General features: G+C 39.4%; 2 protein-coding genes across 3 annotated transcripts; one reads left to right on the forward strand and one right to left on the reverse strand.

Annotated features, from left to right (window-relative positions):
- The first annotated feature begins 1,866 nt into the window (after nt 1–1,866).
- Nucleotides 1,867–10,625, forward strand: LOC113642919 (homeobox protein TGIF2). Of its 2 annotated transcripts, none has more exons than XM_027146732.2 (3): nt 1,867–1,947; nt 5,334–5,590; nt 6,532–10,625. In XM_027146732.2, the coding sequence occupies exons 2-3, from the start codon at nt 5,375–5,377 to the stop codon at nt 7,447–7,449; spliced, it is 1,134 nt and encodes a 377-aa protein (XP_027002533.2). In that variant the 5' UTR covers nt 1,867–1,947; nt 5,334–5,374; the 3' UTR covers nt 7,450–10,625. The 2 variants fall into 2 exon arrangements, with proteins under 2 accessions (XP_027002533.2, XP_027002531.2); XM_027146730.2 differs by having other exon boundaries at nt 1,906–2,222.
- Nucleotides 10,626–11,243: 618 nt separating this feature from the next.
- Nucleotides 11,244–15,640, reverse strand: myl9b (myosin, light chain 9b, regulatory). The gene is made up of 4 exons (XM_027146733.2): nt 15,489–15,640; nt 12,524–12,725; nt 12,155–12,316; nt 11,244–11,806 (listed from the first exon to the last, which is right to left on the reverse strand). Exons 2-4 carry the CDS (start codon nt 12,705–12,707, stop codon nt 11,631–11,633), a joined length of 522 nt encoding a protein of 173 aa, XP_027002534.1. The 5' UTR covers nt 12,708–12,725; nt 15,489–15,640; the 3' UTR covers nt 11,244–11,630.
- Nucleotides 15,641–16,557: the final 917 nt, after the last annotated feature.

Below are 16,557 nucleotides of genomic sequence, written 5' to 3' on the forward strand. Positions count from 1 at the left end.
TTTTTATCTAACCTGCAAAAAACAAAAAAAAGAACTAGGCTTGCTCTCGATACTTTGTCTTACTCTGGCTAAGTTTCTTTTAAATCCATTTGGTTAATCTACAGGGGCTATATTAAGGGGTTGATGAGAACTCAATATTCAATGCAAGTGTCTGTAGCAAAAAAAACGACAACAGATAATTATTCTAATAATTGATATTTTATGAAATAAGCACATATTTTACTGACTAGGATTTGTTAGATATATCTAATTCTATTCTATTCTAAATCAGTTTTAGGCTGTGTATGTCAGGGTCTTTTGTTTTAGTAAGAAATACAATAAAATGAACTTAAGTTAACCATTGATGTGTATTGGCTTTGTCCTTTTGCCCTATGCTTAAGTGCAAATCTCTCAATCCACACAACTGCAAAGGATATGATCAATCCCAATTTGAACAGTATGTGTGTGTGGGGGGGGGGGTGGATGTATATGCACACACACACACACACACACACAGCACTACAGTACACGTCTACACCTGACTATTAACTTTATCATCTTAATAATAGCTTCTTAATTGTTGCCAATTTGTTATTTATATAGCCACAGAGAGGTTACTGTTTAATAGTGGGCATTTCCTGCTCTTAAAGCTTTAGCTTTTTTACCTTCTCTTTGGCTTTTGGAATTGCAAATAAATTGTAAGTGTAATTTGGATGAATCAGAGTTTAAATTTAAGAATGATTTCTGTTTAATAACTTAAAGTGTCACTTTTGCCATTTTTAGTATTGCTAGATTGGGTAGTCTTCCCATATTTTTGTTTTAGTGTTTTACTTTATTCAAGCCATATGGAAGTACAAAGGATTTTCTATGTCCTTTCTCCAACTTTCCTCAAAGCCTTTGGGCAATGTATTACAGTAAAGTGATGACATGCAAGATAATCACCACATAACATGAAGTTCAAACCAGAAACAGTTACAGTGCAACATGGTACAATATAATATGCTGAGCAAGTTGACCCAGTGCAATAAATACAAGACAATAAGTACAACACAATAGCTGTACTAGCTACATGCACTGTAAAATGAAGCATACAAAAGTATGATGATCACTTTAGGTGGGAGCTGTGCAAAGACTTTTTACTTGTGGGTATTTATTCTGTAGCAGTTAGGGCTGGGGGTGGGTTAAGGCTCGAACTGTAACTCTGGTATACTACCCCTTCATTCTGGTCACTGTGCATACAACACATTCCTGCATGTGAAAGAAAAAACAGACTGCAGGATAAAGTGAGATTCAACCTGCGACCCGCTGCTCTCTAGTGGACAGTGTTGGTACTGCAGGGAGGCCTACATTACATAGTAGTTTTACTGTGAAATAATAATCAAAAGAATGTAAACAAATGATTACCTGAACCGAGCGGGGAGCGATATTCAGAGTACTGATCCAGGAACCTTTAAATAATGAGTGAAAATTATAATCAGCTCGTTTGTACATCAGTGATACATCTATGTACCTTGTGTATGTCACTGTTTTAAAAAAAGTTGGTGTTTTGATGTGTGGGGAAGACAAACATTAAAAGGTAAAGTACCTCTAACTATAGACTATAGATGAGATGATAGGAACAAATGTACTCTATAGATCTACAGGATCTATAGATCTCTATAGATTTACAGGATTTACGTTTAAATATATATATATATATATATATATATATATATATATATATATATATATATATATATATATATAAATGAACAGTCCAGCTGTTAATGTGTATAACTTACAAATAAAAAGTTATACACATTAATACATATTAATACAACAGTCTGCCTCAGCTGGACTGTTCATTAGTCGTTGATGATGTGGAGGTGCATGAAGCTTGGATTTGCGATTTGATTGGCTGATGAGGCTGAAGGGGCGGGGCGAAGTGCTCTGTCACTGACACAGCGCTGGAGGAAAACGGCATTGCAGGTAAATCGGGACTCGTTTGTCAACACCATTTTTTTCTGCTTTCATTAACATGTGCGAGAAATGAAGCGGTAAGAGAAAGTAACACTGCTCTGGTCTGAGATTTGGGGTAAAAAGAGAAACGCGGACGGTAAAAAAACGTCTCTTCGGTCGATAGAAGCTCCCGTTGTGCGAGCGCTTTGTGAACACGCTTTTCTTCTCCGAGGAACTTCGAAAGCTGTGGATTTTTTTTAAATCCTGAAACCCAATCTAACAAAGGATGAAATCTGTCAAAAGAGGTAAACCGAATTTTCTGCTATTTTTACCATTTTAGTTGGTCTTTCTTTGTTGTTGATGGGGATTAAAGTTGGAGCGAATGTGGATTTTAAGAAGAATGTGGCTTTTTTTGTTACGTGAACGCGGCGTGTGTTTGTGTTTGAATGTGGACGGATGGCTAGCTGGCTAAAGCTAAACGTCTCCTCAGAGCTGAGCGTGGTGTCCATCTGCTGCCCTAAAGAACAGTTGGACGTGTTCGAGAGAGCGATTGTGTTTAAGGGCTTCTTACTATCAGGACCTAGGGGTTTTATTTTAGCTTTATTTATTCTTTGTTTAATTCTGTTCTTTTTGTGACGTGTGAGATCTGAATCTGACGTGTGGAGTTAGACGGGATTATGAGAATATCGTATACGTTGTAGGCATTTACGTGAACTTCGACAGCTAGCTGGTTAGCACAGTTGAGTCAGTGGGGAATTCCAGTTTCAGATACTGGACGGTGTTTATAACGGTGACAAACTGCCAACATTTGTTGCGTGCCTGGAAAAGTTTGTCGTCACTGGCGGCCGCGTGGTTGACGCGCTTTGTCAGTTAAAACCTTTTCCAACGGATTTACACACGGTGCTACAATCCGGATTAAAATCGCTCGGATATTAGCTAAACGCTGGTGACTATAACCATGTAGTCCCTTTTGATGTGTGTGCGGTTTGACAGATCAGTGCTATAACTCAATTCATCCCCCCCCCTCAAAAAAAAAGACAACATAGAATTCCTTTCATTTCTCTCCGTTACTTTTTTAAATGCGCTTTTACTAGATAGTAACGGCACTGTGTGCGTGTCTGCACGTCAGCAAGGCCAGTTTGGAGTATTTGTCATCGCCACAGGCGGCAGTTTTATTTACAGTTACCGGTTGTTGAATAATAAAGTGAGACTGACGCCTGTCTGTAACGGGTACATGAGTGTAGCAGCTAGCTAACTACAGCATGTCCGGAGAGGGGGAGGTTGTCAGCTTTGGAAGGGTAAAGGAGCATAAAACCCGTCCTTCCTCGAGATGGATACCCCACGCACACACACTCACTCTAAAGCCCCTTAGTACTTGAGATGGATTGTGAGCGCGCGCGCACACACACACACACACACACACACTCCTTTGTTGGGGAGGAACGCAGGAACTGCCACATTTCTGTCTGCTCCTGTGGGCTTCGGGTTACACTGAGAGAAACACAGGAGCCACACTAGCACATTTCTGCACCATTGTTCTCCCACTAAACCTCTCTTTCACTGCTAATATTCAGCGTTTCAAAAACATCATAAAACTACACGGGCAAGTCCGTGCTTAGTTCACAGGTATTTTTTATTCCTAAGTGCTAGCTAAAACATGCCCCAGCTGTACTTGAAGTTTAGGTCAGTACGTGCAGACCGTTTGCTCGACGTCGAGCGGGACATTTCTTAGCCGACATGTCAACAAGTAACTCAAGCAGACGTTGTTTTCCTTCTTTTACTGCTGAGAATGTTTTAAGTACAAGCAATTGGAGATGCTAATTTTACTCAGATTTCTGTTTCCACCCTTGGGCGACTTTCTTCAATGAATCAGTATGCCTGAGAACAAAAGCCTCTCAGATGTTAAAAACCTCTCCACTGTTGTTTAGAGACAGACCTTTTCAATTATTCTTTAAAAATATATTTCGACCGTAGCCTACACCGAGCAACTTTCTCGTTTGCTTTGGAGTTTGGGAAAGTGTGGAAAGATTCAGCATGTTTGTAGCTTGGTGTGGTGAATGGAGCGGAAGCGTAGGGGGATGAAAGGGAGGAAATTAAAGAGTGGATATTCACTCCTACTGCTCATCTGAAGAGAACTTGCCTTGACTTAGCTAATCATTATCTCAGCCCTCGGGATGTCTGCTCCAGGCTTTTGTAAGAATACTTATCTCGTACAATTCTGTACCAAACAAGTTTTTCCCATTTGGGTTTAAAGCCTAAATCTTTTAGGAAATTTAGTCTAATTTGTAATGAAGCTTTTGATTCTAGGATTGGATGTGCTCCTATTTCTCGGCCTAGATTTCCTGACAAAAGAAAGATGCATGAAAAAGTTAAGAGCTGTCTGAAATTGTGTTTACATAATACAAAGTGTTATTTAACCAAGGACGGGCTGGCATCACGTTTTCAGGGCATGGATAAACGATTCCCGGTTAAATTGCAATCACAATTTTTGGCTTTGACTAGAGATCATGATTCTTTGATTTTGCAAATAAAAACATGTAGGCTGGTTAAGAAAAACTCTTGCACTATGGTGGCTGTGTGTGGTAGCAACATTTTCCTAGCAGCTGTTTGTGAATGACAGCTCATCTGCATTTTGAATTACAGATTTACTGCTCATTTGTATAACAATAGCCCAGTCCTGAACTAAATAACTGCTATTTAGTGTGTCACTTTTCATTATAGTAGTATGTCAGAAGCAGAATGGGTCCACCCAAAGTTAAAAGGGAAACTATATTGATGATATTAATGTTGCCAGCCGATAGCATGTCATACACAACTTGTGTGTGAAAACCGCCTATGTCACTGGCAGGTTTTGACTGAATGGCATGTGCAGCCAGGACTTGCTCAACCAGTTCATTTTCCACTACACACACACAGCTTTTTCTGGCAATGTTTCTTCCCCCCTTTTTCCCTGTGGACTCGGTGCACATTGGGTCTGTGTTTGGTCCAGTGGTACAATGTCTAGAGTAACTTTTACTGATGTTATGTAATAACTGAGTGCAAGTGCTGCAGAATTAGCCCTGTTCTTGTAATTGCAGTGAGTAGTTATTTTTGTTCAGTCCTGTTACAGACATCTGTACGTTTTAGGCTTCATAGTTACTCGGTGTGAGCTTTCCGTTGCAAGTAAAGTGTGTTAGCTGTTCATATTACCATGTTCTTCCTTTAAATGTACCACCAACCATCCATCTATTGAAATGTAAAGCAGATCTTCTCCAAGGGAGGTCAGGGCTTTGTATGCAGATGTGAATTTGATTTACTGTTTTCTCTTGTTTTAACATGATTCTTATGTAAAGTCTGTTGTATTTGTACTACTTTTAAAAACTAACCCTGTTTTTATTTCAGACCAATAATGTCTACTGTTACCTTGAATCCCATAGCATTTGAAGAGGAGCACAGTGGAGAGACAGAGTTTTCTGCCATGTCAGACAGTGATCCCTGTGAGGATGATGCTTACCCACTCAATCTTTCCACCGGTGCCCGTGGAGCTTCTGCTAAGCGTCGCCGCCGGGGGAACCTGCCAAAAGAGTCGGTTCAGATCCTAAGGAGCTGGCTATATGAGCACCGTTTTAATGCCTATCCATCTGAGCAGGAGAAGCTTAGTCTGTCAGGACAGACCAATCTCTCTATCTCACAGGTGATCTTTTGTAAATTTCTTCTTAAGGAACATAGTTTGTATTTTCATATTTGTGACTTTAAGTTAACAAGTTAATTCCACAGTATTCCTACTTTTATTATAATAAACAGATAAGCATTTACCGGATATCAAGTACCCAGATTTATCTGCAGAAACTGGTGTTAAAAACATGGTGTATGAGCTCAGCCATGTTCTGTCTTTGATTGTGAGTCAGGAGCTGTGTTGTTGTCAGTGTGCAGGAATGCAGCCTCTGAGGCCCTTGTATTGTGCCTTTGCATTTTTTCCCTCCAAACTCCATTACAGCCAGCTGTTTGAAAACCTGCGGTTTGCAGTCTGGCCACTAGAGGGCACGCACATGTGCACAAGGCTCTGTGTTGTGGTGCATCAATGAGCTCTATTTATAGTCGGTTTTCAGCCGGTCAGACAACAGATCCAAACAGTAGTTTACTTTCATTATCATAAGGACAGAAAAAAAAAACCGTATGAAAATCAGACAAGGAATGTGGGTTGGGTATATCATTCCAGTGACAAGTAAGACTTAATCTGCACTGTAATAATTTTTGATAAATAAATGAGATAATAAATAACGTTTTTATTAGTTTTCATTATATACACATGCTTTAGATTTGGTATATTCTTTGGCTCATACTTATTTGACATGGGAGAAAAAAACCTCTGTTCCTTCTGAGGCAAATTATTTTTTGGAAAAACAAATATGCAAAAGACGATTACTCTTTCCCTATCAATTATTTTGCCTCCAAATTCAGAAATCTTAACCTCTGTCTCAGGCAGTAATGTTTTCTATCTAAGGAGGGCCATGTGTACATGACCTTAGAGTGTAGAATTGGAGGTGATTCTCAAGGGAGAGGGTGCATTTAGCTGGTTTTTTTTTTTTTTTTTTTTTTTTGAAAAAATTGATTGTTTAATGCTGTCTGTTTCAGATCTGTAACTGGTTTATCAATGCACGACGGCGACTTCTTCCTGACCTGCTTAGGAAGGATGGAAAGGACCCAACTCAGTTCACAATCTCCCGCCGGGCCAGCAAATCTGACAGCCGGTCAGTTGGCTCCGCCTCCCCTGAACACTCCACCCCTCCACTTGTCCCGGCACCTCGTCCCTCTGTCATTCGCCCTGCCCCCACGTTGGACCTTAGCATGCTGGGTAATACAGCAACCGCCATCTTGACTGGAGCTGGCTGCTTAGTGGGATCTGGTCTAACAGGGCGAGACAGTGGAGTCCAGACCCTCATGCAAGTGGACACTCGCGGCCTGATCAAGAAAGAAAGCGTGAATGCACCCTCTAGTCTAACTACTATTCCAGGCTCTTCAAGCAGCCCAAGCCTGGGAACGATGAGTCCTACAGTGGTGCTGTTCAACACGCCGCCCCCCACACCCCCAGAGCTCTGCCCACATGACTTCAGCGACCTCAAGCTGCTTGTCGATGCAGCTCTACAGAGAGCAGCAGAGCAAGAAAACCAGAGACAGAAGGAGCAACCTTCAGCTAGAGTGCCCTGTTCTGTTCCTGTATCCACTTCAGCAACAGAGGCTCCAAATAGGAACATGGAGAAAGAAAAGAGCCGTGAAAGCCTGAGCTCCAGCATCAAATCAGACTCTGCTCCAAGCCTGCAAGAGAAAGCCATTCTCCCCGTCTCTGTGCCTGTTTTAAATGCTTCTGCTTCTCCTGCCAGCGAAGCAGGCGTTAGTCTGCCGGTGGTTCAACAAAGAGTTGCCGGAGCAGTGAATTTTCAGCCAAATGGCGTATGGAGTGTGGTCAGACCGGCTAGCCCACCCCCAGCCAGCGTGTCTCACACCTGGAGCTCACAGCACACACTCCATGCTGTCAGAGAAGCAGTCAACTGAGAAAATCAAAATCATGCGTATGCATTTATGAAGGACAAAAAGCAACAGCTGAGAAAAGGACATTTCACACAACCAAACCGTGAATGCAACACCTCTGCTCTAGGTTCTTATTTGGAGGAGGTCGTCTATGACTTATTTACATGGGAGAAGACAGATGGTCATGTGGCTGCAATGTGACCGTCGCCTTGACGATCTCCAATTGTCATGGATGTGATGACTGTTGCCTGCCGACCAGCTAGAAACGGAACATTTCACTCAGATAACTCGGTTGTAGGTCATACACTAAGGTTACTTTTGATTGACACAAAGGATGTGTTTTAAGCATCAAGCCTTTTTACATTTTTTTAAAAGACTTTTCTGTTCTTTTCACTACGTGAGAATTATTTTGGGTCCTCTTTACCATTTCAGCACAACACCAGCTGAGAACATATGACAAGGCTCAGCTTAAAAGGAAAGTAAATCTTGTGGGTTTAAAATCCCCAACAGGACATTTCCAGATACGCCCCAAACAGTGAACTTTCCACACAAAACCTGGCAGTTGTGTTGTATCTCAGAGTTCGTATCTAACTGATAGGCAAGACATTTCTGGTTTATTTGCTTTTAGGACTGCCCTTAGAAGTTACACAAGTGGCCTTGCTCAGTTTTTGCCTTAGATATTGGTTCTTGTAGCATTGGGTGATATTTCAAAGACATCATATCACAATACTTGTTTACATGATGCATGGTTTGGTTAAGAGAAAGTTCAATTTGAAATACAGAACACTAGTGAAACAGCACACCCATATTACCCTCAGAAGAGTCTGTTGTGATATGATGTAACACAAGATCTACCAGATATACTGTTTTTGCCTGTATGCTCTAATGTCTTGGCTTAGGGCTAGATTAGTAGACAATTATGTAGCATGGTTAAATATTTTGTATATGACTCCTGAATGCTCGTTGTGAACCAGCATGCTACATTGAATGACTCAGTGGTGGGCTAGATGTCAGGGAGAATACAGGGCCTTGGACTTCATCCTGCTGAGACTAAGAGCTCCACTTTAGTTCAAAAACCCCTGGCATGCTGCAGCCTTGTTTGTTTGATACCTCATTCCAGTGGCTTGAAACCACTGCAAATGGGACCACGACTTCCAAATATCATCTTTCTTTTCTGTGTTTGTGTGGTCACTCATACATTCTGCACTTTATTTCCAAGTCTGTATGTTGCCAGTACTTCAAAACTTTAACAGTAGTCGTTTTTTTGTTTGTTTTTTGGTTTTTTTTTATTGCTCAAACTTATTTTTTGCCTCCTTGAGCATTGTCTCAGTGAGGTAAGGTCTAGGGATGAGGGAGAGGAGAGAGACGGTTGGGGAAATTGATTGCATTGCAGATAACAGCTCAGCCTGATCGTTCCTCTGCAGTGACATGGCATGAGAGCAACATAGCCGCTATTCATTTCCTGAGAGACGCTCCTTCCTATCCCAGACAAGCTTTAACAACTTTTGCTGAATTAAATGGGGAGATTTTATGGCGCTTTAAGGGCGTACAGTGTCAAGTATTTCCAGAAGAGATGTCACAAACTCATTTGTGTGTCGGAGACTGTGACGGGCAGATTGTGAGAGAGCAGGATTAAAGTATAGGTTATGCGGATCAATGTGATGAAAGTGGAGAGCAGACACTATCAGTTTTATTTTCCAGATTCATCAGTAGTGTTTTCATATCCTTAGCTCATAATGTTAGCTTGTTCTTAGATTTAAATGTTATTTTGTGAGCTGAGGAATGCGTTATTCTGCAAAGCACCTTTCACAATGCTGGTAATAGAATGGTGCACAGCTGTGTTCAGAAGAGTGAAGACGTCGAGTATAATAGCCTTGAGATCTGTTTCAGAGCAGGGCTGTGTGCCTATGAATGTGAAAGATCGCTGTATTATGGTGCTGGCTTTTTTTTTTTTTGGAGCATTATAAGAGGGGGTTGTACTTTTTTTTTTTCTTTAAAAAATTTTTTTTACCCCCTAATTGTATTTTGGTTCTTCCTAATGTTTCTTACTGATTTTATTGTAGTTATTGTCACACATTTTATATGTTGGGGTCCATGTTTCTTTCCATGCCCAAGTTCCATGAAATGTATCAGATTTTTTTTCCCCTCAGTGTTTTTGTAGCTTTGTGGCTGAATGAGTTGTAGTCACTGTATTCAATGCACACCATCCTATTTTACCTCCAGTGGTGCCATTTGTCTTACTCTCCCAGTTGTTTTTATATTTTCTAACTTATGTATTTGTGAAAACCCTGAAATTTCCCAAACATCTACCATAATGAGCTAACCTGTATTGTCTGTTTGTTTTTATGGTCACGATCCTGTTTAAGTAAGGTGGCCTCTAATCTGCCCTCTGTGTCCTCTTTTGGAGGTCTGCCCTCATTTTCTGTAATATTGTAACAATTACTATGTATTTCCTTTTTTCTTTCTTTCTTTCTTTCTTTCTTTTTTTTTTTTTTTTGTTACCATCTGATTGCGTTCAGTCTCAGGTTAAGTCAGTTGTTCCTATTTTAGCATAGATTTCAGCCACTGGGGAGAAATGTGAGAGTATTAGAGATCATTAATGTGCTTTAGACCAGTGTTTGAGATGTTTTTGTAGCCCAGCATAGGCTAACTGGACAGGAGAAATTGGCATAATAATATGAAAACTCTGTTAAAACCGGTGTACCACTACATGGAAAAACCACTGTGAGCTTTCCGTTAGTTACTGGGTTCCTGGAACAACATTGGGTACTGGATGTATACGTATATTTTTCAGAGATGCTCTATTTTTTCACTTCTGTAGAATGACTGATGTTGATATTCTAGATACCTTGTCTATTTAGTCGAGAAGGGGTCTTGTAGATATAAAGCGCATGTCTATCGGGTCTGGTTTTTTATGTATATTAAATGTGTAGCGCTCTCTCTGTCCCTCTATATATGACCAAATACTTTAAGATGGATATGAATAGTATTTGTTTCTTACATTTCCTATCAGTGTATCAAGTTAAAGAGAAAAAAAAATATGGACAGTAAACTTGGCATTTGTGCCTTACCTGAGAACAAGAGAATCTTCCCAGCTTTTCTAGAAATCTTTGGACTAGTCTGTGCAATATCTGCCTTAAACTTGTGATGTGTCCTTCTTTTTGTACATTTCAGAGAAATAAAGTACAATTTTCATATAATTTGAAGGTCTCACCATTGTGCTTGAGGGGATTTTATAAATAAGAGTTGCCAAATGTTTCCTAATAAGAAATCAGATTTTATTGAATAATATAAGGAAACTGTCTCCCTTTTAAAAGATGAAGCAATAATAAATGTTAATGTGATGCAAGTGTTGCTTATTGGTCCCATCACAGTCTGATATGCGTATACATAACGTGGCATTCTGTTGTAGACTAGTAATCATAAATTGGGTGGTGTCACCAAAACACCCTCCTCCTTAAGTGTTTTCTTCCTCTTGTACGACAGATATTTACTGACCATTGTGTTTATATTACAGATTGTGATGTCCTATACTTTTTGTTTTTATAGTCTAGTCAAAACACTTCTTTTAACTCGAGTTTAGACAAAAGAGTTGGCCTGTGTCTGACTGTTAGAATACTTTTCCCAAAAATGCTGCATAACCATCTTCACTTTTATACGTCTTACAGGCAATGCTTAAACATGCTCAAGCGCATGTCTATCGGGTCAAATTTTCCCAGATGAAAAATTATGCCACAATTTCTTCTAAATGAACCAGTGTTTCTATCAGTTTAATCTGACCATGTTACAGTGGTTTCTCTCTGAAGTATAAAACAATGTTCTAGTAATTTTTTATTTTTTTTTGCTAAGATGTTTACTTCATATTACCTGAACTTCACAGTAACCAAGTGAAATTCTTGAACATCTGCAGAATAAAACACACCATTCTGAGCACTCTATAATTCTTTAAATCATGTTGACCTGTAAGGAGGAGGAGGAGGAGGAGGAGGGGGGGGGGCAATAATCACAATTTAATCTACACAAGTGCAAGTAGCCTATAATTAAAATGACTCGTTTCTGTATTTTGGTTTAGGTTCTACTGTAATCGTGTTTCTTGTGCTTTTTAACTTTACAGCAATATGTCGTTTGTATTTTGTTTTCCTTTTATGAACACATTTAGTGTAGGTAAGATGCACTCTGCTACCAGGCTCAGAGTCTCTAGAGCTTTATATGTCATCCTTATCCTTCGCCCCATGTTTGAGGATGCGAGTGAATTCGGCATAGTTGAAGTTGCCTTTCTTGTCAATGGGAGCCTCTCGGAAGAGCTCATCCACTTCCTCATCAGTGAAGCGATCCCCCATAGTAGTCAATAGCTCTCTCAGGTGATCTTCATGAATCACACCTGCTCCGTGGGAAGCAAAGGTGTTCGAGTCAGAACCAGAGACCATTTCAGCAAAAGTGTTATGAAATTCACATTCAGAAATTCTAGTAAAACACAAACATATTCAGGGGTCTAGAAAAATATTTTATAAAGTATATTTTAGCTATTATATTTATACATTTGTTGAAGGATGGTAAGTATTTTACTAGAATTAGGCAAGAATGATTACAAATAGAATTTGTTTAGATAAAATAAACTCTGGGGAGTGAGTGTATGCTTTACTAACTTTTTTGAATCCAAAACAATCTGATGAATTATAGAATTGCATTCCTGACTTGTAAAGGTTATAAAATGCAGTATTTGGCTCACCGGATCCCTCCTCATCAAAGCAGGCAAAAGCATTCCTGATCACATCCTCAGGGTCTGTTCCATTCAGACGCTCTCCGAACATTGTGAGGAACATGGTGAAGTTGATGGGACCAGGAGCTTCACTCATCATGCCCTCCAGGTAGTCATCAGACGGGTTCTTACCTGCACACATGCACAAGACAAAAGCAAGTCTATTATTCTGCTGTAGTAATCCTTACAAATGTTTTGATCCCACAACAATTAAAATGTAGCAATTGCTTTTGCAGTAATGATGTTGAGTTTAGGTTCAGATGTGAAGTTAGAAAATTCCACATATTATAGACCACAAACATTATACATATAATGGTGTTTTTTCTTTCACTAACATACCCAAGGAGGCTAACATATCATGTAGATCCTCCTTGTCAATGAATCCGTCCCTGTTCTGGTCAATCATATTGAAGGCCTCCTTGAACTCCTGTATCTGGGATTGGTCGAACATTGCAAACACGTTAGATGTGGCCCTCTGTGGCCTTTTCTTTGTGGACTTCCCCTTGGCTCGTTTGCTGGACATGATGGTGGCTTACTGAACCTGGGGATGAGGTAAAGCTATAATGTAACCAGCCATGTAAAATCAAACGGACAAAAAAAAAGGACAAATGTGTATAAAGACCTGCATATTAACATGTGATCTTTAGTGGTGTCCAACAGTTATTTTTGAATGAAATAGAGAATTGATGCTTTTTTTTAGTTTAATTACTATTTTTATTTCACTATTTTTTTTCTATTGTTTTCATTAAATATTCAGTTTTCACTTTGGTTAAAGCTTTCCAACATTACACTCAAGATAGCAGTGCTCACTTCATGTCTACCTAAAGGGCCAGAAAATAGTTCATGAGAAAAGCTTTATTATGTGCAAACAGTGAAACTTTGCAGTTATTCTTTACATTTGAGGATGTTCTTATATTCAAAATACATTCTCGTTACTGCATTAGCAATGTCTCTACTGCATGGCCTACAACTACCACCTCCCCACAACAAAAACAAAAGCACTTCCCACACGCTTCAAAATAAAATGTGGAGGTTTCCATTAATGACACAAATGTCAGCATTGCTTTTCTGATTGATGGAATCATGAGAAAGGAAACATAAGGGTGGTGTCATCCTGTCACACTGAGGCTTCTGGCTCTGTCTGATTGCCAACTCATTTAACTGGGACATTATACAAAGGCCAGGGAAGCTGACATGCAGCCACAGCTTTTGCCCACATTTGAGGCAGTTAAAATGCCTGTAAATTCTTCAAGCATGCAACCAGGCCAAGCCTGCTCTGCATGTCTCTGTGTGTATACATGCAGGTAATCCACTAACTATATGCTGGATCTCACTCGAGAAGAAAAGCTTTTTTTTTTTCCCTCAGTGAAGACACACCCAGGTCCAAAGCTCACTTTTCCTTTGTAGATTAGTTATCCGTACTATTAAATAAAATTATGCTTGGTGTGATTTGTCAAATTTTGTCTTACTCTACATTTTGTCTGACTGTCCCACTATGGCTAAGTTGGGTGTTATCAATGGGTAAATACAGTAAAGCTTGCAGACAAAATGAATCTCTGTCTACTAACATTACTCATTATACACACATTCCTCTAACCATGTATCACACAGTCACTCTCTATCTCACTCAGTACTATGCTTTTTTGCATCTTCTCTTCCCTCTCCCATGTGAGACCCCATTTCCTGTGTGAATTTTCGACCAAGGATCATGTTTCAGCTTCGTGTGACAAAAATAACTCCTCACTGAATCAATAGTGTAACAATATGCACAGAGCAGTGCCGCCTGTCAGGGTTGCTGTTTTCTGCTGTAAACTATAATGAGGTACAGTTCATGTTAGAATTCCACCAGCTTGGATTCTGTTATATTACACACTCTGATGTCCTTGTTTTAATTTGGATATAGTGTCAGTATGTCATACAATTCTTATATAGGCAGAAGTGAGCTACCAATGACTCATAATATAAGAGAAGACCATGAGCTCCACATGGGATAATGCAATGACTAGCACACTGTGGATGTGGATGCTGTCATTTCTATTTATGCTGATGAGCAGTTTAGATAAATAAGATTAGCAAAAACATAGCTATTTGCACTTTCATATACATTAACAATTAAACAAACATGTCTTTTTCTGTTCCAAAGATTGATGAACAGTGTTCATTAGATAAATGCTGAATAAAATAAGCCAATCCTCATAAATGCCAAGTGCGTATAACGGCTGTTTTTTAAGCTTCTGCTCAGTTAAAAATAGACTCTCTGTGTGGTTTTTCCCTATCATAATATGTGGACTATTTTTTATACCATGACACAATCCAGATCGCTGCTCACTACCCAGTTTGTTTTTGGATGTATAAGAGAAGTAGGGGGATCTTCCACAAAGATGCAAATAAACCTGTTTCAAATAAATGTTTTAAAACAGTTAAAGGACAATTCCAAATATCTGCATCATTTTCAGTTTGACACATTGACAGTAATCTTACGAAGCCCTCCACAACTGCTCTTAATCTTTTATCACTTGTCAATATATGTATAGAAGCTCAGCTTTGCCAGTATGATATATAACTAGCTAATTGTTGTTGTTGTTTTTTTTTTTTTAGATGATCCAAAATGTTTCTTTTATTCTCTTTGGAGTTACAAGTGCTTTTGTTCATGGTAACTGTTCCTTCGCTCTCTTTCCTCACTCTCAGGCCTCTCCACATAGTCTTCCAACAGACAAGACCACTTTTGTCTTAACCTCTGACCCCAGATGACAGAAGCAAGATTAGGAACAACATACTTAAGGCTACACACTCCCTGCAGGTTCCATCCAAATTCTCCCACAAAGGCACTAAAAACAAACATCTTCACAGTAGGAGGCAGACAGTGAGGAATCCATCAGTCTAGTTAAAAGTGTGTTTGAGAACAGCTGTATCTTTATGCACTGCAGATTTTTATTACTGATATCTGTTTAATGAGCTCACTACATCTTAATGTTATTCCTAACAGACTATTAATGTTACTAACAATCCCACATTCTCCCAACAATCGGCAGTGTGGGATACACATTTACTAAATAAAGTTTTAGTTACACAGGCAAATCCTTTGCCCAGCTCACTCTAAAGACACCAAATTTCAGCACGGATGTGTTATACGTGCTGTGACTGATGCAAGACCAGCTTTGTCTACAAACATAAGAGAACATGCGTCAACATCTCCATCTATTCACTCCAGTCATCAGCAGCAACAAATGCAGAGCAGTGCATTACCACCACCACCCCCACCCCCCCCCAAAAAAAAAACCCGCAAAATGAACTCCCTGCTCACCTTGACTTCAGGTGATGAAGTGAACGGCCGATTAAGCTTTGCCTGTGGGAGAGAGGGATGGAGGCAGTTACTCTGTACAAAAGTTTGTTTAAAGCATCAGCTTAGTAACGCAGCCCTCCTATTTCTCTCCTGGCCAATCAGGGGTTCTGGTTTTCCAACAAGGGGCAGGGCCTAAACAGGGATTTAGCCATATAAGGCAAAAGAATGTGCAGCTGCAGCCTGCCCCTTGGCTTGAACCCTGCAGAATGGGATACTCACAGGAATGGGACCGAAATGACAGAAACACAGATAAGGATAGCTGCCTTATTTAGAAAAAAAGACAAGTGTGTGTGTGTGTGTGTGGTGGTGGGGGGGGGGAGGTTTACATAAAATGAACAGAGAATATACTAAAGGTTGTACACTACAGTTTATATCACAAAACTACACAGATGCCACGAGCAGTGAAACACTCCTTAAAAAGGCAGAAGCTGTACATATGAGCAATATGTAATGTGGTCTATGGTGATGTTGTTGTACCTTATTTCAGTAAATCTATACAGCTCCTGCTATCTTTCTATCTGAATGCCTTGGTGAATCCTAGTAATGCTAATGTATGATTAAAAATCTTTCTTTCTTTCTTTCTTTCTTTCTTTCTTTCTTTCTTTCTTTCTTTCTTTCTTTCTTTCTTTCTTTCTTTCTTTTACTCTATCTGGCTTCAGATTCCGTATTATTATCTTACTATTGAATACCAACACAGTGACTGGGTGACATTATTTGATAGTAATGTTGTGCATCATTGTAATCAGATGTTTCTACTGATAATTTAATGTGTTTGTAATAAAGGGAGAAACATTTTCATACAAAGCAGTTATGAATGGGTCAATTGGATAAAATGATAAATAATAAGAACTAGATTCAGAGTTGTTGCTTTGAAAGTGAAACAAAATCCAGAACTGTACACTAGGACAGATTTTCCCATACATTGTGACATTTAAATAAAGGAAAGGAAAGGAAAGGAAAGGAAAATAAATGAAAAGAAAGGAAAAGAAAAGGAAAGGAAATAAAAAGAAAATGAAAGGGAATGAAAGGA

Source organism: Tachysurus fulvidraco, chromosome 5, assembly GCF_022655615.1.
Source record: "Tachysurus fulvidraco isolate hzauxx_2018 chromosome 5, HZAU_PFXX_2.0, whole genome shotgun sequence".
NCBI lineage: Eukaryota > Metazoa > Chordata > Actinopteri > Siluriformes > Bagridae > Tachysurus > Tachysurus fulvidraco.

Bases quoted from the DNA above. Each gene is read 5' to 3' on its own strand.
- LOC113642919 (XM_027146730.2), top strand. The intron at 5,591-6,531 runs GTGATCTTTTGT...TGTCTGTTTCAG, and splicing joins CCAATCTCTCTATCTCACAG to ATCTGTAACTGGTTTATCAA.
- myl9b (XM_027146733.2), bottom strand. From the start codon at position 12,707: ATGTCCAGCAAACGAGCCAAGGGGAAGTCCACAAAGAAAAGGCCACAG. The intron at 12,317-12,523 runs GTATGTTAGTGA...GCATGTGTGCAG, and splicing joins TGATATGTTAGCCTCCTTGG to GTAAGAACCCGTCTGATGAC. The intron at 11,807-12,154 runs GTGAGCCAAATA...CCCACGGAGCAG, and splicing joins CTTTGATGAGGAGGGATCCG to GTGTGATTCATGAAGATCAC.